The following is a 27,575-nucleotide window of genomic DNA, read 5'->3' as shown; positions in this document are numbered from 1 at the left end:
GGCTGTGCTAGCAGGATGTGAAGTGCAAAGCTATTAAAGGGGCTTAGCTGGCAGAAAGTTTGGGTATGTCTATATGTGCCTTCTGCAACTTGTAAGTGATAGCAGAAGCCTCCTCTCAGTTGGAGAGATGATTCCCTGGTGTCAGGAGAGCTGTGAATATAGCACACTCCTTAGCTCTCCCAACACTAGACTCTAGGTTAGGTTGTGATGGAGTATTGTTAGTCCTCGGCAGTTCTGGAACAGACAGTTTCTAGGTAGTTTAGATTAGACTATCCTCTTACTCTGTAAGACAAGTGACATACAAAGAGAGGAACGTGTGTTGTTTCAACTCACAACTACAACTCTTGAGTAATAATGCAGCTTTTCTTCAAACCTGCTATTTCGTTTTAAGAAACAACATTCATGGTAACAATACCCAAAGTCTTTGTAAGACTGATGAAAAGTCATCATTTTCTAAGAAAGGGATCTTGGCAACTGGATAAACCTTGATAATAGTGTGGGTAGGCAGAATCGACCTAATCCTATTACTACATTCTGAAGATTCCTATCTGTTCCAGATCTACTACCAGATCTACTGCATCTGTGACCTTGCAGAGTCATGGAGAACTGTGTACTGAACATACTGGTAAGTTTCCTCTTTACAGCAAAAATGTAGGCAATACCTTTATTGCCAAGAAGGTTTATTACACAAATCTTTCATGATTGAAAGATCTCCACTCCACAGCTAGGGAAGCTGGGACACAGAGAACTACTGGTTTGTCACGCATTACAGCTCAAGTCTGTCGCAGGGCTAGGCATAGAAACCGGTGAATACAGATACAGAAACACTGGGCTTGAGTACATGAGACAATATGAGTAAAGATATGAGTAGCCTGAGTTACTGCACAGTATACATTTCATAAACATTAGGGCTGGAAGGGACCTTGGAAGATCATCGAGTCCAGCCCCCCACCCAAGGGGCAGGAAGTCAGCTGGGGTCATAGGATCCCAGCAAGATAAGCATCCAATTTTACTCTTGAAGGCGTTCAGTGTAGGTGCTTGAACCACCTCTGATGGCAGGCTGTTCCAGAGCTTGGGGGCTCGGACAGTAAAGACATTCTTCCTTACGTCCAGCCTAAAACAGTCTTGTAGTAGTTTATGACCGTTTGACCTCATCATCCCTTGGGGCGCTCTGGTGAACAAACGTTCCCCTACACCTCTGAAAAACTTAGAGATGGCCATCAGATCACCCCTGAGCATGCGCTTTTCCAGGCTAAAAAGCCCCATGGCTCTCAGCCTGTTGTCATAAGGTCTATTTTCCTGACCTCTGATCATGCATGTGGCTGTCCTCTGCACTCCCTTGAACTTCTCCACATCCTTTTTGAATTGTGGAGCCCAAAACGACGCAGTACTCCAGCTGCGACTTCACCAAGGTCGAGTACAAGGGGAGAATGACATCCCGGGATTTGCTTTAGAAGCATCTATGGATGTAAGCCAACGTTTTGGTTGCTTTTCTAGCTGCAGCATCGCATTGCAGGCTCATGTTCATCTTGTGGTCAATAATGACCCCAAAGTCTCTTACTTCCCTAGTGCTAGCCAGCGTAGCACTGCTGAGCCTATAAGGATGCTGCAGGTTTTTCCTCCCAAGGTGGAAAACCTTGCATTTTTCAGTGTTAAACACCATGAGGTTCTCGTCCGCCCATTTGCTGAGCCTGTCCAGGTCAGCCTGGATCACGTGCCTGTCTTCTGGTGTGGATGCTTTCCCCAAAGTTTGGTGTCATCGGTGAACTTGGTCAGTCCGCTCCTGACTCCAATGTCCACATCATTAATTAAGATGTTGAACAATATGAGTCCAAGGACAGAGCCTTTAGGGACCCCACTGGTCACAGGACACTATGATGATCAACTTCCATCAATTATTACCCTCTGGGTCTGACCACGAAGCCAATTTCCCAGCCAGTGGATCGTGGTGGACCCAAGTCCACAACTGGCCAGTTTCGCCAAGAGGTGATTATGGGATACCAGATGAAAGGCTTGTAGCGCCAGTGAATATCTGTTAAGGGATGCTACTGCACAGTAGCCTAATAATACTGTGCAGTAGCATATTAGCACTGTCTATGCTGTCACACACTACTGCACAGTATCATTAGACTACTGCATGGTCAGCATCTTGTGCAGATGCACCCAAAGTCCAGACATGGAGAAGGCAACAAACATTCAAATGAGAAAAATCAGTTTATTAATACTCTCTCAAAGAGCAAATCACTGCAATGCACTGTTACAAAGTCACAGGTCTATGCATCAGGATAGGACTTGGTAAATTGCTTTAAAGGTCCTGATCTAAGGGCATCTTAGAAAGATTCTTAGAGAAAATGAAGCAAGAATTATATAATTGAATATAATGTTCTGTAGTTTGCTAGCAGCCATTCATAATTCAATGAACACAAAGGGTTATCCACTACTTCCAGCCCATCATCCCAAAATAAGTATTAGAGCATTTGGAAAATGGAAGCAGAGCACGTCCTACGGTGAAAAAGTCACTGTTTATATTCTGCTCGGGTTCTGTGATGTTCCACATACTACACCCCAGAGAGCATTACTGCACTGCCTGTTCCAAAAACTGCAGGTAATGTCTTCGAGCCGGGAAGTGGTCAGCTGGTCGGTTGTATGGTGTCCAGACGGGTTCTCCAGCAAACAGTCTCATTGCCTTGACATAATTCTGGTGAGAGAAAACAAACTGGTACTAGTATGACAGCTCCTTTGGAAAGAAGTTAATTTTAAAGCTAAACTTAATGGGTGCATCTACCCATGTGCTTTACTGCAGTGTTGACAATTAGCTTTGCAGTAAAGTGTCATGGTCTACACGTACACCTGTATTAAGGCACAGTAAATTAATTAACATTGCTGTTGAAGAGTACTGTCAAGGCCTCATGTGCTGAAACGCACATGTAAATGGAGACAGGCTGGATGGGGCATGAGGGTGCTAAAGTGCAGGGGCTGCCTGCCACCTAGCTCTGCACTTTACCACCCTTGTACCTCAGCTGGCTACTCTGCTGATTGATACCATAACCCAGGACTCAGAGCTTACCCTCTGGGCCTCCTGCCAGCCTTGGGCTGCTCTGCCCCAGTGCATACTGCTGTGGTTCTGGGCATCCATGCAGACTCTGTGCCTGGGACCAGCTGGCTCCAGTATAAACTGTGCTGAAGTTTACCACATCATTTTAATGGCATATATAGATGCACCCAGTGGTTTCTGTAAAGTTATAGTAATCATTTGCAGTCCCATAGAATCTTTCAATGCCTATCTAGATGGTTTAATAGCCTCATGTGACCCCACTGTATATTTCCATTGTGCTTAAATGCTCTAGAGTGATGTTACAATGGCATTCAACAGTTGTAATGGGTGTAAATGCAGATTTCTTCCAGAGGAGACTAAATGGGATTAAGACAAATATAGGTACCTACATTCCAAGAAGCAACTCAGATTAACTCCACTTCACAAACCACAAGACACATCAGGCATTGCAAGCATATTGCATACCATTTGGCATATCCGTTTTAAATCACAAGGATCCCTAGAGCCCCACCTTTTGCTAACAGACCACAGAAGGGCAGCATATAAATCAACGTGGCTGCCTGAAAATTCTCTAGACACCCAGAGCTTTTGCTTCTGTGCATGCTAAGTGATCCAGTTTGATTGTCTAGGCCAGGGCTGGGCAAAATATGTCCCACAGGCTGCATTTGCCTTCCAGGCCATTTTATCTGGCTCATGGGGCTCCTAAAAATTTAGAAAAATAATATTTGTTTGCTCCTGGCAGCCTGTCAAAGATGATAGGAGTCAGGGGCACTAGGAACCAGGGGGAGTCTGCAGCAGGACTGAGCAGCCCAGCCCTGCCCCACCCCCAGCTATTTCCCTGCCTTCCTGCCCCCACCCTGCTCTACCACCACTTGGCTCACAGTTGCATTGCCACCAGGGAGCAGGGGGCCACCCAGTACCAGACTTAAGTTCATTCTCAAGACACCTGGGAGGCAGAGCATTATCTCCTTCATCTTTGGTTGGTTGTCCCTCTGTGGTCACACATCCACGTAGCTTTTTGGGCCTTCTCCTAATTTGGTCTGTTGCCACCAAACTGGGATTCAGGCCCCCTTGATGCTTTTGAGCCTAGTTGCTGGTGTCACTTATCTTGTGTTATTGGACTGTATGGTACATAATTCCTTGGTTCCCAGGCTATGTGTCCTTGTTGTGTTAGACAAGGAGTCTGCCCTGAAGGCTGTGTTCTTGTGTTATGGCATGCCCCCTCAATTCTCAGGCATTTTAAACCATTGTGAAATCACCTCTACATGCACTACACAAACACATGTAAATCAGGACAAAAATATTTTTTGAAATCAAATTAATGAATGTTGTAGTACCATGTTTGATTTTTAGAATATAATCTGGTATTTTTCTGGCTCCGAGATGGCAAAACCCCTTGCTGAAAGGAGTACATCTGGGGACAAGGGGAGGAACTGCTGATGGCAAAGGTCAGGGGTTAGGGGGTGGGACATCTGGTCACAAGATGGTAACCAAGGGGCAGGGCACCTGTCAAGGGGTGGGGCTACCGACATGGCCCTCAACATCTTGCCAAAAACTCGGTAAGCAGCCCTCTCCTGAAATAATTGCCTGCCCTTGGTCTAGGCATCTAGCTCCCATGCAAATTCCATTTCAGTCTGGATTAGTTCTGGGGAGACACTGAAGTCATCAGAGGAGCCGACAACATTCCCAACACTGATCCACCATACTGAGTTGTGCTCAGAAAGACCCCCACTGTCACAGCCCACCTTTTGCACAAGAGCCTTGTGTTAGAACATGTGCCCAGTAAATGAGACACCTGGGATTTGGGCCCTCCTCAGCCTGAGTGGATTGAAACTCACCTCTCCCAGAAGACTGTCCTAATTGCCAAACTACTGACTAGTGAAGCAAGGCAATTTATGCATTTTAAGTTAGTCATTGAATAAATTCAGATATAATCCTGGGAGCTGAGACCTAAGGAATGCCTAAGCGTAGGTGCCTCTAGGATCAAATTGGATCTCATCAATGCTACATTACAGACTTCAACACATTCTCAAAAACCCTGGGAGGCAGACAGAGCATTATATCCTTTCTAGGTGCATTTTAGAAACACCTGCTGGATAAGGAATTCCACGTTAGATAAACAGATATTTTGTGATTCAGTCATGGCTCAGGCATGTTCAGCATCATCAAAAAACAGGCGTTTCGGAGTAATTCAGGCATCTAAGGGTGCATCTAGATGAGACGCTAGCCCGCTGTCATTATTGCACATTTATTTAGTACTTGCTAATACTTGTGCCTGCAAATACAGCAGGTGTTTCTAGAATGCACCTAATGAAGGAGATAATGCTCTGCCTCCCAGGTGTCTTGAGAATGAACTTAAGTCTGTAATATACTATTGCTCAGATCCAGTCTGAACCTATAGGCACTTTGTTTACACCTATACTTATATCAGCAAGTGCTAAATAAACGTGCTGTAACTGGTACTGTGCAGTAGCACCAGTAAACACATTTTAGATCACACTACTGCGCACTATCCTAATAGTACTGTGAAGAAGCATTTTAGCACTGTCCATGCTGTGATATGCCACTGCACAGTATTTTTTGGCTACTGTGCCATCAGCATCTTGTGTAGATGCCCATTAAGGATCCTATCTGATAAAAAAAAAACTTGTGGTACCTGTGGAATTTGTGGCAGCTGAGCTGAGTTTGGAGGATGGAAAATTTCAACTTAAATCCCTAAAATGGGAGTTAAGTGGGGCAGCAGCAGTTAAGCTCTTTTGTGGTTCTGACCCACAACACCTTTGGTTTTGTCTACACTAGAACAAAACCCAAATTAGAAGCTGGTGTAGTTCACCCAGTGTAGATATACAAAGCAGATGTTTGCACAAAAGGAGCTTTTCTCCTTTTATATGCAGAGCACCACTACTACTAGCCCAACTACTGATTCAAGAATATTCTCATACTTGGACCTTTCTCCCACCTATGCAGGATGGAGAGTTTTACACACACACACACACACACACACAAATCACAAGAAGATGAGAGTTCCACAGATGCCAAGACTGTACCCCAACCTCATATAACCATTTATATCCCAAGCCTCCTCTCAGGTCAAAGATCAATGTGCAGTTCACTGCAGAGCCAGGACATAACACAGCTTATGTGACTATCAGGGTTGGTTTTAGTTACTGGACAATGTTCCCCTTCTTACATTTAGTTTAAGGCTCCTAAATGACACCTGCAGTAGATATAGGCATGTTCTTGCTATCCACAGAAAAGACGCACAATAAGGCAGTTTAAGATTCTTTACACTGTTCTACCTTCAGCATGGATGGATCAGTCTCTGTGACTCAATCAGCTATGGTAGCACTGTGTATGACAGAGAGCTGTGCAGACTGAATTTGAACCATACAGTGACTTCATGCAAGACAAAGAACAGATAGCAGATGACAAATGGCTCACAGCCACTGCTGATGAGCTGGATCTGGATTATTGAGAAAAATTCAAGTCCCTAATTCAGTAAATCAGTTAGTATTCCTCACATTTCTGGTATAATAGTTTGATAATGAAATGCAAACGCTAATGTATTTAGTCACTAATCTGAAATATAAATGTTAACACTTGTTAAAATAGCTTTATAAGTTATATACAAAAATATACGACCATAAGATATAAAGACATATACAAACATTTTCATCCACAGTAAATCGGTGATATATGCCAGCAGGAAGAGTTATCATGTCTCCCTTTTGCATGAAAATCCGGATCCACTTGTCATCTTTGTCTCGAACATCAAAGTAGCCACTTCCTTCAAGGATGTAGCGAATTTCCTCATCCAGGTGTAAGTGTTCTTCATAAAATATTTTTATCTAGGTTAGAAAGAAAGAAGTTTATTTTTTTTAATTTGCTGCAAAGATGAATACGTGACAATTCTACCAGTGCCTGTGAGATTTTTCAAAGGAATCCAGAAAGATATATTATTGGTACACTAACTAATGCACTAAACCATGTTAACTGAACAGAAAGTCCAAACCAGGTTTACCAGGAAAGCATTCATCAGAAGCTGGATATTTGCCTTGGATACACACAAAAAAGATATAGTAAGACTTCCTGCATGTTAGACAGGAAAAAGTAGCTCTGCCACCCACAGTATCTAATCTTCTGATTGGTCTTGAAAGCAATGTCATATGGGTTGCCTGATGCAGTGCTTCATATTGCCAACAAGAGACAGGACCAAGGATATTTTCTCTCACTACATGAAACTTTCTAGGCAATTTATGAGCTAAAATGCTGGACCTTTAAGGGGTTCCTATCCAACACAACTTGTCAGGAGATGAAAAAACCATGCAGTGAATGCAGTGGGTCAGAAAAAGTGATAAATGAACAAGTTCCTCAAGGCTTCAAGAAGGATATTGAAAATCCCACTTCAAGCTGGAATGGCACATCGGTGTACATAGCTGATGAGGAAGGACTTTTATTCTGAAATGCTTAACTGAGAACTTGACAGTATCCATCAGGATATTAGCAATCAGGATATTAGTCCCCAAATTAAAGTATTTCTCATTTGGGGAACTGCAAACACCTCTCAAGCTGATCAAGTGTGCAGCACACTTCAGCCTTAAAAAACAAAAAAACTAATGGGGGGGCGTGGAGGATGGGGATACAGTTTTTACACAGATATTCCATAAAGTACACTTAGCTCTAGGGATGTTTCAATTTCCAAAACTGCAAAATGAGCATGCTCACACATTACTTCATATGTATGGGAGGTCACAAATCCCCTTCAAAATGAATTTGGCAGAAGTTCCAGTTCCCTTTGATGGTGATTATATAAAAATATTTTTGTTATTTAAAATCAATCACCTTGACATCCAAGCCAAGAGAAGGAAGAGTAGCCTCCTTTTTTTCTGAGAACACCTAGAAATTACTTAAAATACTACCAGGTGGTTTGTTACCTTCAGTTAAAATTACTGCTATGCATCAGAACAGCAATGACCAAACTAAGCTTGCTGTTAAGAAGTTCACTGGACAAAGTTTTGCCAAAATCCCCAACTGGCAATGATCTGACCTTCATTTAGATGATATTCTCAGTGTTTGCTAGTATTTGTAGGGCTGTGTACATGCCTTAGTCTCAACATGACAAAGGAGAACTGCTTTTAGTATGAGAACTATACTAAAAGCCATCAGGTATAAGATACTAAAGGGAAAGTAACTACAACCCTCTTCTTTATCCCTGCAAAATCCTTGCTAGTTTTAACCCTGGACTCAAACCTATCATTCTATGAAATGCAGAATGTATTTTTTTCAAATAGTGGGAACATTCAATCTTTGAAGGTTGGAATCTACATGCACACTTCAAACAACAGTGCACACTTTAATGGCAGACTTCAGAATGTATACCTTCTACAATTCAACCTACAGCAGATTTACCTTGTCTTCGTAATTTGGGAGTTTATCTTTATCTATAGTTATTATATCCATCCACGAATAGTTCCTCTCTCTCCGAATCCTTGCTAGCTCTGGGTCAGTCTCATAGATGTCAGCATCCAACTGAGGGGCAAAAGGAAAAGAAGAAAATGAAAATATAAACATCCATAAGAGACAACCCATGATCTGCACAAAGCCACCTTCAAAACCAAATACCCTAATTTGTAGGCCCAGTTACTGCTTTGGCAAATGAGCCCCAGCTATGAGGCGCAGGCGGGCCCTGATTGGAGAAGAGGTCCAGCTGGAGGCCTTAGAAAGCCCTGGGAACTGAAGCATGGTGGGGATTAAATGTTAGAGAATGTAGTGGTGGATGGGTGATGTGTAGCTGAGTTGCTCATGTTTGGTTGCATTCATCCAAAATGGACTGCTAGATATCCCTGGTGCAAAGCCTGGTGTTTTCACCTACAAGCTTGGGTGCGAATGAGACTTTGGCTTGACACCGAGTGACTGCAGATCCCTTATGAGGGTCTGAGATTCTATGAAGTAGATACAAATGGAGGTTTGAGGTGGGAATGTAGGGGCTGGAGGAGCGCCCATTCAGGCCTCTTCTGGCCTCACAGCTGATCCAGAGAGCTCAGCTGTAGAAGAAACTGGTGGTGTCAGTTGCTTTTCCCTTTGAAGGTTGGACTGGTCAGTCATCGCAGGTGAGACTGGCTGATGAATGCAGCACTCTAACTGTGAGAGGGGAAAAATATACTGTGGCCGCCCTGTTATGGGTCACAGGCATAGGATGGAGCGACGAACTGAAGAAGTAAACAGAAGACTGCGGCTTTGGTGCCATCACAAAGGCTTCGGCTTCTTCAACCACAGTCTGCACTTCAGCGAGGGAAGCAGCGGTTTGTTGCAAGGGGACAGCCTCCACCTCACTCCACTGGGGAAGAAGCTCTTCTCGGCCAGAACGGCTCACCTGCTTGACTGGGCTTTAAACTAAGTTTGCCAGGGGATGGGCAGACAACCACCAGTACAAGCCCACCAAGCAACGGTCATAAAATCAGCAGGTCAGGCTGCACAAGGGAATTCACTCCTACCCCAGCCCAGGGACAGGACACTTCTAGGAGTGCAGGGAAACCAAGGGCTTCCAATGACAGGCTTACTTGCCTGTACACAAATGCCAGGAGCCTGGGGAACAAACAGGAGGAACTGGCTCTTCTGCTAAACAGAAATGAATACAATCTCATAGGGATAACGGACACCTCATGGGACTCCACCTATGACTGGACCACAGGTATAGAAGAGGGATCGATTTGCTAGAAAAGGGCTGGGGTGTAGTTCTCCATGTGAAGGAGCTATATATACACTTCTCTACAACCAGAGATGGGCACCCAAGGAGGGTGACCTGAGACCCTCTGGGTTAGAATACGGGGGGAACGTGGTGAAGGGGATATAACGGTAGGAATCTACTACAGACCTCCTCATCAGGAGGAAGAGCTTGACCATGAATTTGCTAGGGAACTGGCAGAGGCTGCACGCTCTTTGTGCATGGTTGTCATAGGCAATTTAAACTACCCTGGCATCTAATGGGAAGAGCGCTCAGCCAAATCCAATCGGTTGCAAAGCTTCCTCACTTACATTGATGAGCTCTACTTGTTTTAAGAAGTCTACGAACTAACAAGAGATAAGGCGCTGCTGGACCTGGTACTGGCCAGAGGGGATGATCTAGTGAGCAACTTGAGAATCAAAGGGAAGTTGGGAGACCGTGACCATGAGTTGATCACTTTCTCTATCCATCACAAAGCTAGCAAATCTGTCAGCAATGCAGAAATTCTCGACTTTAGGAAAGCTGACTTTCACCAGATCATGGGGCTAGTTGTCAAGGCCCTGAGAGGCCTTGATCTGACAGGGAGGGGAGTCCGCAATGAGTGGTTGCTCTTTAAGGACGCAATTCTTGGAGCACAAGGGAAGTCCATTCCAGCCCATAGGAAAGGGAGCAAAAGGGCTGGGCAACCCCCTTGGTTCAACAGGAACTGATGGACCTCCTGCACCTGAAAAGATAAGTGTATAAAGGATGGAAGGCAGGAAACACCACTAAGGAGGAGTATTCAGCACTGGCCCACACTGGTAGGGAGTGAACTATGAAAGCCAAGGCTGAAATTGAACTCAAACTGGCTACAGGAATCGAGAACAACAAAAAGTCCTTCTTCAGTTATGTGGGAAGTCAGATAAAACAAGGGCAACACTGGACCCTTGCTAAACCAAATGGGGCAGCTGACAATCAACATGCAGCAAAAAGCTAATCTCCTTAACGATTACTTTGTCAGTTTTAAGGGGATCACCCTGCTTGACAAGATGCAGGATTACCAGCATAAGGGCAAACACATGCCCATCACTGGCAAAGATCTTGTGAGGGAACACCTTGAGAGGCTGGACATCCACAAGTCAGCTGGCCCAGATGGAATGCTCCCGAGAGTACAAAGGAACTGGCTGACATCACTGCATGGCCAATGGCAAGGATATTTGAGAACTCATGGTGCTCAGGAGATGTTCCTGAAGATTTGAAAGAGGACCAATGTGGTGCCTATCTTCAAGGAAAGAAGGAAAGTGTTGTAATTATTTTGCACTTGTTATGTGTTATAACCTTTTGTAATAGGTGGCCATGTTCGCATATGCCAACTAGAGGCTTGCATAGTGTTTATGTAACAGGTGCTAAGTAAATAAGAGACTCTAACGTTGCAATTACAGAAGAAACAGAGGTTGGGATTTTCCACAATGAAGAATTGCCACACGCGATCAGACTGCCCTGCATCACTGAGGGTATAAAAGACATTGCACTACGAACTTTGGGGTCTTTGTGCGCCCGACGGAACGTAGTCACGGATCGATTCGAACTCGGAGTGACCTTCGGCCCGGCCAGCCGGAGGGGAGGACGCCAGACCTGCCTGACCCTGGCGACCAACCCCAGAAACACCTCGCCAGAACACAACAGCAGTCTCACACGTCGCTAGGGTGCGTGAGACGTCGGTGAGTGTGTGCTCACTGGTGGACACAACACCACTGATTCTGTTTTGTTTAACGTTTCATCAATAAAGTTAAGCCTGACCACTTATAACATTGTCAGAGTGTGATCTGTTGTAAGCCCGACTATTGAAAGATCCTGTAACATGGCGTCACGAACAGGATGGTCGGCTGCAGATCGTGACAGGGATGATCAGTCCCGCTGTTGGGCATGTCCTTGGGCATCCGGCTGTAGGCAGCTTGTGGACGCTGATGAACTCTGGCGCCATCTGCAATTCCATCAGGCTCCCAGCCACACCAATAATGACGGGACCCAAGTATTTTGCGTGTGGCTTGGGGAAGACCCCAGGAGACCTTGGGAAGCTCGTCTTACGGGCCGTGCTCTCGGCTGCATATTAAGAGATCCCGCAGTCGCACATGAAGGATCTCGTGTGCAGCGCCCTCCCAGTCACCGGAGCCATACCCCGTCTGCCACCTCCGTTCACACCGCGACTGAAAGACCCGACAGCCCCTCCGTGGCGGTTCACCCCATCCGTACCAAACCTCATCTGATCCCATCGCTGCTTACTCTCCTCGACAACCTTACGGCAGAGGGAAAAATCGAGCCAGTGCAGTACAGCCATTATGTATCCCCTGGCTGGGGAATACCTAAACCGAAAAATCCCTCTGAAGCTCGCCTGGTTGTCGACTACCGCCAAGCCAATAAACGCTCAGACCTAGTCCAGCTTGTTCCAGTCGTAACATTACTGGACCTCCAAGCGGAACTCTTACAGGTCATGGCCCAAAGCTCCTGGACTGCTACCACCATTGACCTGTCAAATATGTTCTTCAGCCTCCCTCTTCTTGATCCTGAGAGAGTCCTGTATATGAGCATCCACTGGAGGGTTTGCCCTCAGGGCTATTGTAACTCACCTGCACTTGCTACGGCCGCCATGAATCAATCCCTTCAGCATTTTCCCAACTCCGACTGCAACGTGAAACTCTTTAACTATGTAGACGACATCTTGGTTGTGGGGACTCCACCAGAACTCGTTAAACGTGTCACCGCCGACCTCGTCGACCACTTATGAGAGGAAGGATGGGACATCAACATTGCCAAGTCCCAGTTGGAACCCTCCTCCAGCTGCATATTTTTGGGCACTCAATATACTCGTCGGGGTCGCGTCACATCGCCAGCTGCAGTGCCCACCCCACCATGGGATATGGCCTCTGACACAGGCCCCATGCCAAAGCAAGCCCAACAATTCTTAGGCAGTATCAACTGGCTCCACCATCACGTTGCGCCTGAACACCTCAGTACACTTGCGACATTACAGCGCCGACTGCGAAAGAGGACGACAAATCATCAACCCTGGATGCGGCGAGATAACCGCCAAGTCCACGATCTTATCCAAGCCACCACTTCCACACCGCTAGTGCCATTTAGCCCAACGACACCGCTTCGCGTTACCATTGGTTGGACCCCTACACATCTTTGGGTCACAGCACACACCTCTAAGGGCCCGGCCACATTTCTTAACCGGACCCTCCATAAGGAGCAACATCGTTATGGACACCTGGGCAAATTATTGCTCTGCCTGTGTTTGGCATCTGAACATCATCTTCACCATAGCGTTCATGACCTCTACGGCCCAGGTGCCACCCTACTCACACACCTCAATCCTACGCGAATGCCGGGAGACTTCCATGGGGCTCCTTCCACCTGGCACACGCTGGTGACACATGCCCAATACGATTGGGCTGCGTGGGCATGTCACGGCAGTGCCACCGTCACCCCGACTATTCTTTCCCGTCCTATCTTGTACGGGACTTTGCTTCCAGGAAACGTGGCCAGTGATGGTACGTCACAATTCGGTGGCGGGTTTGCTTGGAAGTGTTCGTTATGTGCTGCCAGCCACATAGAATGGGCAAACCCTGACTGGCGCGACACACCAGACGCACCTCTTACGCATCAAGCACAGGAGCTCAAGCTGCGGGGAGCCATCGGCGCACTTAAACAGATCGCCATTGCACATGACCAGCCATTTATAACAGCGGTCCTTGTCCTGGATTCCTGCTGGGTCTGTGATGTCCTTACGGGAGTAGCCAAACCAGAATGTTTTCGCTCCCAATGGGATGACATCTTTGAAGTACTCCACCACACGAGTTATCTCCCGATGATCCGACATACTAACTCTCATGTGCCGAACACTGACCCATTACATCAGACCGTCGATGACTGGCTAGCTCTAGGTCCAAAGACAACGTCACACGATTGCATTGATGACGTTATACATCCAGCCACGGCGGTGCACAGGTCGCTAAAACCGGTCTGCGATCCGTACCTTAAATGGCCTATGGGGCCATCCCGGTTCAGACACTACCATGCGGCGTTATCATAATGTAGGCGGCTGGCAATACACCACCCGTAACGGCCTACCCACACCACATGATTGGCGACGCGTGCTCCAAGCCTGCCACCAGCGTGCCCAGATTAAACCTTTTAGAAAGAAATGTTTCTAGGGAGCTTATAACGCTGAGCAACACCAACCTGGGGCATTTTGGCAGGTTGATCTAATGGGCCCACTTCCTAATGCGTGCCAGCATCCCAAGGCACTTGTCATTGTCGACCTCGGTTCCCGTATGGTCAGTGCGATTCCCATGACTAGAACCGACGGGCCTCATTGTGCTCAAGCTCTGTTGCACCAATTTTCTCAACGGCAGACTCCACGGGAAATACAATCTGATGGTGGGCCACCTTTCAACAGTCACCACATTCGCAACTTTCTCACAACGCATAATATTCGTCATCACATACATCTACCGTATCACCCCCAGTCCAATGGCGTCATGGAATGCGCCATTGGAGAATTAAAGCGTAAACTCTTATTGGAACTGAAACAAACTGATTTCAAGGGATGTTCAAAAGTGCTTTCACAAACCCTGCTCAACCTCAACAGTGGAAAAAATCTCTGGGCAGTAGGACCTCTTCAGGCTCGAGAAGGATGGGACCCAGACTTTAAACCTGGGGACCCCGTATGGGTTGCCTTCCCCACCTCAGCACCAACCAAGTATCCACCCACATTTCCTGGCGTGGTCGTTGAACCCACGGCTTTAGCTCATACCTACAAGCTCCGTTTAATCAACTCAGCCGATGATCACGAGCATTTAGTACATTTCAACTGGCTAAAGCCTCACCGTGTTTTGTTAAGCTAACAATCATTTATTTTCTAAGTCAGGTAACCCTTCGCGATGTCCACCCATTGACAGGACGAGGAGGCCGATACCGAACCTCTCATCCGCCCATCCATCGCGCTGCCACCGCGAGACCCACGGGCACTGCCCCTGTCATTCGTGGGGCTATGAGTGAGACTTGTGGGGAGACCAAGGGGATCGGGAGCAACTGCCCCCACATTGGGACCGAGTGTACCCCCACGCCGGCGTCGGAAGCTATGGTTACTCTTTTTGATTTATTTTCTGTTGTTAACTAATATCATTGTAATGCATTCCTTTACAAAACGCGCAAAGCGGAGTTTAGATTTATCCCCATTACCCATTGCGGACAACTTATTCCGCCGCACCTCACAGGAGTGGATGTTACTCACTGGACACACGTCAGGCTCGGTTTGTGCCCATGCACCCACCTCAGCTGCAGATAGCCCCTTTAGTATAGCCGTTATCCCTGTTAATTACATGGAGTTATTTCTGAGTTTTACACGTAATTCCCCTGGTAACGAAACTATCCACTATTTAGCTTGTAAAAAGACCTGTTCCGTTAAAACCCTCACTTATGCATGAAAGTGGAATGGTACCCACCCGATTAATTGCATGGTCCAAGATGTGCCACAGGGTTGCTTTAATCTTACCCATGGGCCACCTTGGGGAGCGCCGCACTCCATCGTGCCCGACCCCAATAATGTTACTCTCTCTATTCCGTCACTTTCTCAAGCCGTTTTACGAACGGTAAAAGCTAAACTCTCTACCCTCGACACCCAATGTTTTTGGCCGGGGTGTCACACTATTCCATGTACCTTCAAAACGTCCACGTCAAGGAGGGCTTTTGAAGATGCTACAGCATTCCATCTATTCTCCACAAAAGTTTTTATGACAATAGGAAGTAATTTCAGTTTATCTACTCATCGCAAAGCATTTAAAACCTTCACCAACCACTTTAGCCCGGACCTCAAGTCATTATTAGCCCTCTACAATACGAAACACCCCCCACTAGTGTGGCTAATTCCAGCTCCCCACGACATCATGTTTTATTGCCAACGGGACGAAAATTCAACCCAGGCCATTTTATATAGTCATTTTCCATATCATTCGAACATCTGGTGTATTTTGGTGCAGGTTACTCTATGCCCGTATCAGTTTTCCAATGTTACTCATTGGACCGCCCCGCTCACGCTCCCAAACAACACTCGGAAACGCCGCAACGTAGTTTCCACTGACCAAATCACAGGTGTCATGGGGGAATCAAAATTCTGGTCCAATATGACCCACACTGAGCGCAGAAAGTTTGCTACCGGGTGGACTCTATACGCTATGTTTGCCACTGGTGCTTCTGCCTCTGCTTTAGCCATTCAGCAGTTACAGACTTTAGAATTGTTAGCAAGACTCGCCAACAGTACGGCAGATGCTTCAGAAGTGTTTAATCGACAGTTGCAGGACAACTCTAAAATGGGGTTCCAAAACCGTCTCGTGCTGGATTTCATGCTAGCTAAAGAGGGTGGGTTCTGTGCAACGTTGAACCTCACTGCACCACACAAGACTTGCTGTCTCGTCATTTATAATGCCTCAGAACCCGTCTCCAAAGCTATCAACCAAATCCGCAAGGTAGCAGAAGACACACGCACAATCGTTCAGACCCCTTTTAACTGGCTAGCAAGCACATTCGAGTCACTATTTAACCTTCAACTTTTGCTGTGGTTGGTAAATTTGTTAACGCCCCTGCTTATAGTCTTGATTGTTGTTTTAGTTGGGTCTTGCTGTATTGGCTTAGTTGTGCATTGTATCCGACGTCAGGTTACATCTGTTATGCTCATTACACGTCACAAGTACCTTCCCCAGACGAATGCTAACTCCCAAGAAACGAGGCGAAGCGCATTATAAAGCTAGTTCAATAGCCAAGTTCCGTTTTTGTTTGACTACTTAAATTTAATGGTAATACTTACCTTAAAACGTTTGTGTTAACCTATCTATCATCACTATAGTAGCGGCTTGTTTACTTATTTGTTGTAAGCCACTTGGCTCACATGGCCAGGGGGGCATGTTGTAATTATTTTGCACTTGTTATGTGATATAACCTTTTGTAATAGGTGGCCGTGTTCGCATATGCCAACTAGAGGCTTGCATAGTGTTTATGTAACAGGTGCTAAGTAAATAAGAGACTCTACGGTTGCAACTACAGCAGAAACAGCGGTTGGGATTTTCCACACAGGGTTTCCCAAGGGAAAGTCCAGCGTCTGTCAGTAATGTGACAGTCACCGCTCCGAGCCAATGAAGAAGTGCCACATGCGATTAGACCGCCCTGCATCACTGAGGGTATAAAAGACATTGCACTACGAACTTTGGGGTCTTTGTGCGCCCGACGGAACGTAGTCACGGATGGATTTGAACTCGGAGCGACCTTCGGCCCGGCCAGCCGGAGGGGAGGACGTCAGACCTGCCTGACCCTGGCGACCAACCCCGGAAACACCTCGCCAGAACACAACAGCAGTCTCACACGTCGCTAGGGCGCATGAGACGTCAGTGAGTGTCTGCTCACTGGTGGACACAACACCACTGATTCTGTTTTGTTTAACGTTTCATCAATAAAGTTAAGCCTGACCACCTATAACATCGTCAGAACATGATCTGCTGTAAGCCCGACTATTGAAAGATCCTGTAACAGAAAGAAGACCCAGGGAAATACAGGCCAATCAATTTGACCTCAATCCCTTGAAGGATCCTGGAAAAAATCATCAAGGAAACCAGCTAACAGAAGAAACAGTCTGTGAGCTAGCCAACATGAGTTTGTTGCGGGTAGGTCATGCCTGACGAACCTCATTTTCTTCTACGACCAGGTGACACGTCACCTAGGCAAAGAAGGGGTTGATATCACATATTTGAATTTCAAAAAAGCCTTTGACCTGGTGCCACATGTCCTCATGGTAAAATTGGGAAACTGCGGCCTTGACTACTCCACAGACTGATGGCTGTGGACCTGGCTGCGAGGTCGGATCCAGAGTGTGATAGTCAATCGAATCGAATCAACATGGTGCATGATGACCAGTGGCATCCCCCAGGGCTGCATACGCAGACCTGTACTCTTTATTATGTATATAAATGATCTGGACTCTGGTGTCAGAAGTGGACTGGCTAAGTTCGCTGATGACACCAAATTATAGGGAAGTATATGGTCACACTAAAGGATAGGCCAGCAATTCAGGCCAACCTCGACAGACTTGCAAGGTGGGCAAATCAAACCTTGATGGCATTCAACACCAAGAAATGCAAGGTGTTCCACCTCAGGAGAAAAAACCCACATCATACTTATGGGTTTGGCAGTGTTACGCTTGCTAGCACCACAACTGAAAGAGACTTGGAGATCACTCAGGGATCCTGGTCTTCTGTGATAAAAAACTGCAAATTCTCTGATAAAAATCCCAAAATCTGTGCTTAAAATTAAATGCCCCCCACAGCCCTGCTGCTGTCCCTCACTCCCCCCCACAGCCATTTGATCCCAGGTGACTTCCTGCCCCTTGGGCAGGGGGCTGGACCCCATGATCTCATGCAGCCCCTTACAATCTAGGACTTCTGTTCTAAAAAAATGCTGGGTGCTGCTTTAGCTCTGCTGGCTGCGAGGAGCCAACTCCCCAGATGGGAGTCAGGCAGGGAGGAGGCAGCCCCTGCCCTGGGCACCTTATGCACCAGCAAATCCCACTGCCCTCCCTGTGGGGAAGCATTCAGGTGGGCGGGAGCCTCTTCCAGTGCGGCTGAAGGAGGCACCTGGGAAGGGGGGTCACTGCTGCCCAAGGCGGGCACGCAGGACTGGGCCCTTGTGGGTCCTAGCTCGGGCTCTTTAGCTGACCCTCACTGCTCACGCCGGGGGGCCCTTTCCCCGGGCAGCGCCCACGGGCTCCCTGCGGCTCGGTGGCTGAGGCCGTGCAGTGGGGGCCGGGTCCTCGCCTACTTTCCAGTGGAGGACGCCGAGGCGGCGCAGCTGCTCCAGGCCGACGGGCCGGGGGGGCTCGCACTGGTGGGGCTTCCGGGGGTCCGCAGTCCCCTCATCCATGTACCACGCCTGCACCATTTCGGTGCCGCGGCCGCGAGGGGCCGGGCCGGGAACTGTTCCGGGTGGCAGCGCGCGGCCTTCCGGCCACGTGCTGCAGAGCCCGCCCCTCGGGGTTTTCCCGCCTGGGGGGAGTGCGCAGCCCCGGGCTCCACGTGCCGCCCGGCCTCGGCAAGCGGGGGGCAGGGAAACAGCCGCCCCGCGCGCCGCAACATTTTCTCAGCTTGGCCAGGCCTGTCTGCTGTGCCCCAGCGCCCACCCAGGACGCTGTAAGCCTCCTTGAATAAGGGAGAGCTGTGGGCGCAGCCATCAGCTGTTTGCTTGGGACACCTGGAAAAAAGAAAACAGGGAGCGGAGGGAGACAGCTCCACACTCACCCCATCAGAGCCTCCTTCCTGGCTCTGTAGATGTCCAGCGTGGACAGAGCCAGGGGGAGGTAGACAGGAAGCCCCAGGGCTTGATGGGACAGCATCTCCCCTTCATGGCTTTCATAGACGTTAGGGAAGGGACCTCCGGAGATCATCGAGTCCAGCCCCCCCTGCCACCCCCTCAAAAGGGCAGGAAGACAGCTCACGTCAAAGGATCCCAGCATGATAAGCATCCAAATGTCTCTGAAAGGAGTCCAGAGTAGGAGCTTGAACCGCCTCCTGCAGCAGTCTGTTCCAGGCCTCGGGGGCTCGGACAGTAAGGAAGTTCTTATGTCCAGCCTGAAACGGTCTTGGAAGAGTTTCGACCTTGTCGTCCCTTGGGGCACTGTGGTGAACAGAACACCAACAGCCCCCACCCGTCCCTCACGGTGGGCTGCATGGCCAGGCCACAGTGGCCGTGAGGACTGCTGGCTCCCACTGAGAAGCCAGCATTTTATTTCGGTAAGGTTTTTTTGGTGGGGGGTGGGCATGCCCAATTCCACAATAACTGTGAAACTGCAATTTGAGTAGGTCCCTACCTATGACCCCTTTCTAAACAGCCCCACACAAGTGTCTGTTAACCAGCATTTAAAACAAAGAGGCTAGCTTCAGCCCAGGTCATGTGCTGGAATTTTAATGGTTTTAAGACTCCCTATGCTTGAAAAAGAGCAATTACGCCCAAAAGCTTGCCAAGAACCTTTTCCCAGCTGCTCAGTTGGTCTAATAAAAGATATTGCATCTACTCAAAGAACCTTGCCTGCCAATGTAAACATGAGATTTTCCATGGACAGTAATTTTGACCAGAATCCAAATTAGGCCAAGACCCAGCACTTTCTGACTTAAACTCATGATCCAGATGTTATTCTAGGGACAGAGCAGTCCCCAGCACCACACTGCAACGCCAGATGTGTTCTAAAAGCACTGCTCAAATATGGCTGGAACACAGCTACACTGAGAAAAAAAAATTCTGGCTTCTATAAGCAGGAAAAAGCCAAAACAAAACATTACAATGCCTGTTTTTACTCTAAACTGTTACTCTCCAACATGGCTATGACATACTTTGTTAAAGGCATTGCGAAACAGGGAAATCCACACAACCTGAGAACCTTGTGGGCAGGTTTGAGCTCTCTAACCAAGCTGCTAACTCCACTTTGGATATGCAGCCTTTCGCCTTCTCTTTTGTCTCTTTATCTATATGGTGGCCTGAAATTATAAAGGGTGGTATTTAATAACAAGTAATAGGTAAGTGCTAACCCACCAAAATACAATCACCTTAGACAATAAGGGAGCTCCAATTGAAAAGAAAGATGGCTCAGGGGAAAGTCAACTTGGCAATGCCTGGCAGGGGACCAAAGGACCAAACAATGTCGCAAACAAGTAGGAGCTGAGTGCTTTGGGGTCTCTTTCTAGCTATGTTCAGCATGTGATGCTGAAGGGGATTGTCTGCTGTCTAAGCCTGCTGGCTTCCTAAACACAAATGGAGCCCCAGACACCCTACAACAGGGGTGAGCAAAATACAGGCCTTGAGTTTCTTGTTTAAAGCAAAAATATTGGCAAGACCTTTATTGCTGAGGTTTATTACACTAATCCTTCACGATTACAAGATCTCTATTTCACAGCTGGGGAAGTTGAGGCACAGAGAACTGTTTGTCCAACATTACAGAGCAAGTCTGTGGCAGGGCTAGGAATAGAAACCAGTGAATACAGATAAAGAAACACTGGGCGTGCCTACACAAGAGGCCACTGCACAGTAAGTAATCAGAGTTCATGCACAACAGCACCAATGTTTTTTAAGTGATGCTACTGCACAGTAGCCTAATAATGCTGTACAGTAGTCTATTACTACTGTCCATGCTGTGACATGCTACTGCACAGTATTATTTGACTATTGCACAGTCAGCATCTTGTGCAGATGCGCCCACTGTTATCTGGTCCAGACTTGAAGAAAGCAACAAATATTTAAATTAGAAAAATCACTTCATTAATACTCTGTTCAAGAGCAAATCACTGCAATGCACTGTTACAAAGTCACAGGTCTATGTATCAGGGTAGGACTAGGAAAATTGCTTGTAATGGTCCAGATTTGCTCATTCATCTTATACAGAGTCTTAGAAATGCTTCTCCCCTTACAGTGAGTCTGGGGCTCCTAATTGACACCTGCAGTAGACATGGGTATGTTCGACTATCTGCTGATGAGCTGGATCTGGATTGCTGACAGAAATCCAAGGATCAGATTCAGTGAATCAGTATTCTTCACATTTCTGCTGTAATATAGTTTGATGATAAACTGAAAATCCTAATACATTTAGTCACTAATCTAGAATATAATATTTTTTACACTTGTTTGGTAAAACAGTTTTATTGGAATGTAAGATATAAAGTTATACACAAACATTTTCATCCGGTATAAACTGGTGATATATGCCAGCAGGAAGCATTATCACGTCTCGGTTCTCCATGAAAATCCAGATCCATTGGTCATCTTCATCTTGAATGTCAAAGTAGCCACTTCCATTGAGGATGTCTTGATCTTGATCAGGTGTTCTTTGTAAAATATTTTTATCTAGGTTAGAAAGAAAGAAGTTTCTTTTTTAAAATTTGTTGCAAGCAGAAATAAGTCTAAGTCTGACAGTTCTACCACTGCCTGAGATTTTTCAAAGGAGTCCATGAAGATACAGAACACTTTTAAAAAGTGTTATTGGTATTATTATAATGCACAAAACTATGTTAACTGAACAGAAAGACCAAGCCAGGTTTAGCAGGAAAGCATCCATCAAGAGCTGGATATTTATCTTGGATGCACACAGAAAAGATATACTAGGGAAAAGGGGGAAAGGAGCTGGCGCCGGGGGCAGCGTGGCTTGCCTCCCGGGGCCGCTGAGGGCAGCACGATCTGGCAGGGTCCCGGCCCAGGGTGCGGGGAGGCCGCAGGACCTTCCGAGTGAAAAAGCGGCTGTGCCTCCTGGCGCCAGCTCCCGCCAGTCCCGGGGCCGGGGAGCGAGCTGGCGCCGCAGCCTCCCCCGGGGGCGCAGCCGGGCAGTTGCCGCCCCAAGCCTCAGGCGTAGGATGCAAGTTCCCGCCGCCTCCCCGCGCCCCGGGGCACGTCCCCGCCGGCTCGTGCCGCCCCCAGGGCCGGACAAGGGGGTGGGAGCCAGCGACAGCCGGGCGGTACCCCGGGGCCAGTGCCGGCGGGGCCCAGAGCAGGGCGGCGGGAGCCCGGGGCGCAGCTGCTCCCCGGGGGCTGGAGGCGGGGCCGGGGCCGGGGCCGGGGCCGGAGCTCGCCGGGAGCCGCTGCCCGGCCCCGGGGCTGCTCCGCAAACGTCGTGCGCGGCGGGCGGGGGTGAGCGCGGGCTCCGCCCGGCCCCGGGACGCACGCGCCTCCGGCGGGAACAGCCTCCCCGGGGGCCGCCGGCCGCTAGGCCCGGAGCAGCTCTGCGCTTCAGCGCGGCCCCGGCGGGCCCGACAGCGAGACTGCGGCTCCTGCCAGCCAGGGCCTCTGCCCCCGCGCACGGCGCGGCGCGGCACAGCCCGAGCCCGCGGGGAGCACCGCCTTTGTCCCACTTCTCCCGCGCGCCTGGGGAGACTCCGCGCGGCCCCTCCCCGGGAGCCCGGCTTTGACCAGCAGTGCTTCCCTCACGTAGTCGGCTCGGGTTTTTTACCGGTGATTCTCACGGGTTTTCACAGCATTGTGCCTGACTGCCCCATTAGCTTTTTCCTTTCGTGAAGGGTCTGCTACCGCAAAAAGATTTCACATACATTATAGGTTTTCACACGCATTTTACTTATACTGTCCTTTGCTCAAGAGCAACCAACAGTAAACAGAGTTGAGAGAAAAGACCTTCTGTTAAATTCATCTAATTAATTCTCGGACTGGACAGACAGGTCCATAAATTCAATTCACATGCAAGGACTGATCAGTACCTCTTCCATTGTCATGCCCAGCATCCTGATTGTGGATTCAAACAGAGGAAAATGACTTTGCCACCCACATTCAACTTTGCTCCCTCTTCCAGTAACACAGAGGCTGCACATGATCAAACCATCATATAATTAGTGCTCCATCTGCAACAAGCTTATTAAAAAAAGCCCCAGTGTTGTTGTAGTGCTGCAGTGGTAGAAGCAGTGGAAACATTAATGTAGTGTGACAGCTGGATTTTACTTGTGTGACATCTGACACTTCTGGGTTAGACAACACTGTTGCATTACACAATGCCCAGGACTGTCCCATGTTTACTATTCAGAGATTTTCTGAATAAGCTCAATTTAGAACTATTCTATATAGTTACAGAGCATATAATTTTGTAACTGTATCTACTCTCTCTATAAGTATACAACATATTCTTCCAGAGGACTCAGAATTATGACACAATTGAGGGACCTAGTTACCAGAGATTTCACCTTCCTTGACCCATCACAGCATCATTTTAAACTGCAGTTTCATGTATAGGCTAAAGTTGCAAAACCTAACTGAGCTTGCTATAAGCATAGTCATAACAGAAATGTAAACGTAGATCTAATCTGCTGGTGAGAATTAAAGGAAAATCTATTGGTTTCCCAGAAAAGACATCAGTGTCTCCCTAGTCGAAGATTTTTAATCAACTATGGAAAACAGTGCTTCCAGCCAGCACCTCTAACCATTGTTTTGTTTAGCCCCAGTCTCTATAAAATTGTGTTAAAACAGAAGCATCCAGTCCACAGTTACTTCTACAGTTCCTGCTGCTGGTGGAGTGACCATTGGTGGACTGGTAACAACAGCAAGAAGTTCTTCTAAAATTGTTAGTCCCTAGTAAGCTGTTGGGGTGAATTCAGCATGGGACGCTAGAAGTTACTTCTTTTCTGCTGTAGCCTTTTGTCTGCAGTTTTTTTATACATCATTGTTGCCAGTTTGGGTTTTTTTCCAGGGGAAAGGGTCAAAAATTGCCAGGAGGCCATAAAATTGAGGGATCTACATTTTTCCCTCATTACATGTTGTTCCACTAGTTCTTGGTATTACCCTGTCTAGGTATCATATGACATGCCAAAGATCCCAAATGTGGGATACTAGGAAAACAAAAATGAGGGAATGCATTAGAGCTTTCATGGTCATTTTGCTGTTTTCTCCCAGATGAAGGTGCACTGGCTGAATTGGTAACTTTTCTGCTCCAAAAACACAAGCTCCAATTATTTGCTTTAAAAGTGATACCTTTTTACCTTTGTATCAGTAGCAAGTCATTTATTCTCAGTAGGTCGTGGGACAGGTCATGTTTTAATCTAATAGTTCTCTCACTCATATGCACAAAGCCCTGATTCTGAAAAACTTGACCACATGGAAGCTAATGAGGATGGTCACAAGGCATAAAGTCAAGCATGTGTTTGTCCCTGGCAGTATATGATATATTTATTAAAAGTATATTAGAAGTGCTGTTGCTGATCAAGCCAATGCACAGGCAATGATTACCTGAAAGTACAGCCTATCCTGTGCCTGCAAAAGTAAGCACCAGAATGAGCCAGACTAATGTTGGCTCAGTTCATATTTAGTCTTAGAATCGTATATAGGTCATCTCTCTTTTCTTGGAGAGGCAAGAGAGATGGAAGTCAACCTTTTAATTCCCGATGAAATGAACAGCAGTTTCAATGGAAGGGCAAGAATCTGTAGGAAGTAGCATAATTGTAGTAGAAAACCTCTGCAGTGACGTGAGACTAGCCAACAGCCAACAATCCTGGGATCAAGAAATTGGTTTCTGGCACACAAGTTCAAGGGACAGAGAATGATCAAGGACAAAGGCAGCAGATATATCTAAGAGAATATGGCTAGAAGCAGGTGACTAAACTCAAACTTGAGACTCATGATGACACAGAGGTCATCATGAGCCTCAAGCATGCAGTCTCATAACAGAGGGCAAACAGTAAACTTGCAGGGTATCCATCATGGGCAACTGGTGCCTCCTGAGTTGCGGGGGGGGAGGGGCACTTGAATTTACTGCCTGAAAGCCCAATAAACTACAGTCAATTCTGGGATGGCTCTTAACATTTTCAGCAGAAAATTACTACAGAACTGTTGACAATCTACTGAAGCTGCAAAAAAAGGTGGAGGTTGGGGTGGGGGATTCTGGAGTTTCAGACTATAGCAGGTTTGGCAATAATTAGCTCAACCAATTATAGAATCATAGAAAGTTAGGGTTGGAAGAGACCTCAGGTCATCTGGTTCAACCCCCTGCTCAAAGTAGCATCAGCCCCAGCTAAAGAATTCCAGCCAAGGCTTTGTCTAGCCACATCTTAAAAACCTCCAAGAATGGAGATTCTACAACCCCTGTGCGTAACTTGTTGCAGTGCTTTACTAACCTCCTAGTAAGAAAGTTCTTTCTAATATCTAACCTAAAAGTCCCTTGCTGCACATTGAGACCATTGCTCCTTGTTCTGCTATCTGCCACTATCCTCTTTTGAACCCTGCTTTAGGCAGTAGAAGGCTGCTATTAAATCCCCCTTCAGTCTCTTCTCCAGACTACATAAAGCCATTTCAGCCTCTCCTCAGAAGTCACGTGCCCCAGCCCCCTAACCATTTTCATTGTCCTCTCTCTACATCCTTTCTACAGTGGGGGCCCCCAAAGCTGGACACAGTACTCCAGATATGCCTCACCAGTGCCAAACACAGGGGTATAATCACTTCCCTCATTCTGCTGTAAATGCTTACTAATGCAGCTTAGTACACTGTTAGCCATCTTTGCAACAAGGGCACATTGTTGGCTCATATTCAGCTTCTTGTCCACTGTAACCCCCAGTCCTTTTCTGACATCAATACATATCCATACATAAAACACAAACATAAGCTGACTGGCTGGCAGAAATCAAAGTCAAACACCCCTACCTAGGGTTCTTCACCCGGCCCACCCACAGGGTTTCCCAATTAGGGTCTGAGTCTCCCTCCAGGGTAGCTCCCCCGGCTCCCTGATGTCCATAGCAGTGCCCACCCAAAGTCATTGCCAATCTTAGACATCCCCTTCTGGTAACCAGCACATAAGGATGAGGATCTTCCCCATCTGGGGTTCCCCTCCCTTTCACTTCTCCCTGGGACAGCATCCCACTTGTAATCAGTACCACAAGCACATTTTTCCCACTGCTCCCTGAAGTTAATCCTCTGTTCAGCCTCCCCAGTTCTGTGGAGAATCCCAGTGGGTCCATATGCTCCCCCACAGTCCTACCAACCCCAGAATGGCTACAATTTTTGTATAGAGCACTCTCTCAATCCATCTGTATCCAGGTGGGCCTGCCCCATAGTATTGTGTCCATTAAACATGGACCCTGCCTGAGTGGTATACCTGGGGTATACAAAAGTCACAGTCCTCATTTCTCTGCTTTTCCAGGCCTTGTTCCACCAGATGACCACATATCCTATTACCTCTGCCTCCAGGAACATTTGCCTCAGTCTCTTCCAGCTTATGCGGAAGAGAGGTTGTTCACAAACACGGTATCTCCAAAGTCACCAACTTTCCAAGTTGGTTTCCTCTTGGCACGGACATCTGGATCTTCTTGGCCACAGGGTTTATAGTTGATATCTTCCCCTCTAGCCACAGCCTCTGGGTAGTTAACCTCTGAAATAGGCCATTCCCTAGGTTTGCCGCCTTCTTGATCATGGTCCTGCTGGAGTTGGACTGTCCAGTTTCTGGTGAGCCTCCCTTTTTCTTCATCCTGAGTTCTTGCTGTTGGATGCAGGCTTAGACTTCCTCTATGCTTAGGAAGATGAAAATTGTAACTTCATTAGGTTGCCCAAGGTTCCTTCTCCATCTACCAACCCCACACTTCCCCCTTGGGGTGCCCTGGTGATTCTCCCAGTCTTGGCTGTGATGGACAAGGCCTCCCACTTCTGGGCACTCGTCCTGCCTAGGGCTTCTCTCCCATCCATGCCTCTTTCAGCCACCTTCCAGAGTGCTAGGCAAGTTTCTTTGGGTAGGTGTGATATCTTTTATTAGACCAACCAAATAGTTGGAACAAGCTCTTTGCAAGCTTTTGGGTGCAAACACCCTTCTTCAGGCAATGGGAGACTCTCTCCAGAGTGCTACTTTTTCCCACAATCACTTGGGATCCCTGGGACCCATCCCCTGGTGTGTGGCTGGACTGAGGATCGCCTTTCGTGTACTGGTCCTTCCACAACTTGGCCACTCTTTCCTCTCTCTGAAGAGGGCTCAAGATCTGTGTCTGTTGTTGTGGGACTTCAGCTGGCCTCACTTTAGCCCTTTCCACTTCAGTCTTCAGCCGTGAGGCCAGACTTTTCATGGCTGCCCTCTCTCTTTGGTTTTGTCTTCTACTCTTGCTGGCTACCAGCTCTGCCAGCCCATAATGATAGAGGTATCGGAGTGGCAACAGCTCCAATGCAAGAGCTTGTGCACTGGCAAGCTCCTCTTGTACTGGCAACAAGAGTTGCTTAGTCTCTATATTTCCCTTGCCAGATCCCTATCTCTTGCCACAG

The 27,575-nt window shown here is 47.4% G+C and overlaps 1 protein-coding gene and 1 long non-coding RNA gene across 3 annotated transcripts; both read right to left on the bottom strand.

Moving 5' to 3' along the window:
* Positions 1-2,195: 2,195 nt before the first annotated feature.
* Positions 2,196-19,447, bottom strand: ADI1 (acireductone dioxygenase 1). Of its 2 annotated transcripts, none has more exons than XM_090032683.1 (4): positions 19,300-19,447; positions 8,465-8,584; positions 6,724-6,903; positions 2,196-2,698 (listed from the first exon to the last, which is right to left on the bottom strand). In XM_090032683.1, exons 1-4 carry the CDS (start codon positions 19,324-19,326, stop codon positions 2,576-2,578), a joined length of 450 nt encoding a protein of 149 aa, XP_089888809.1. In that variant the 5' UTR covers positions 19,327-19,447; the 3' UTR covers positions 2,196-2,575. The 2 variants fall into 2 exon arrangements, with proteins under 2 accessions (XP_089888809.1, XP_089888800.1); XM_090032674.1 differs by lacking the exon at positions 19,300-19,447 and adding an exon at positions 18,627-18,801.
* A 1,989-nt stretch (positions 19,448-21,436) lies between these two features.
* LOC149872694 (uncharacterized) lies at positions 21,437-23,180 on the bottom strand. The gene is made up of 2 exons (XR_016440261.1): positions 23,054-23,180; positions 21,437-21,695 (listed from the first exon to the last, which is right to left on the bottom strand). It is a non-coding gene; the product is annotated as an uncharacterized LOC149872694 (long non-coding RNA).
* Positions 23,181-27,575: the final 4,395 nt, after the last annotated feature.

The sequence above is a fragment of the Crocodylus siamensis genome, chromosome 1 (genome assembly GCF_052110815.1).
Source record: "Crocodylus siamensis isolate JL-2025a chromosome 1, ASM5211081v1, whole genome shotgun sequence".
NCBI classification, from domain to species: domain Eukaryota; kingdom Metazoa; phylum Chordata; order Crocodylia; family Crocodylidae; genus Crocodylus; species Crocodylus siamensis.
This window is presented reverse-complemented; position numbering and strand designations above follow the sequence as displayed.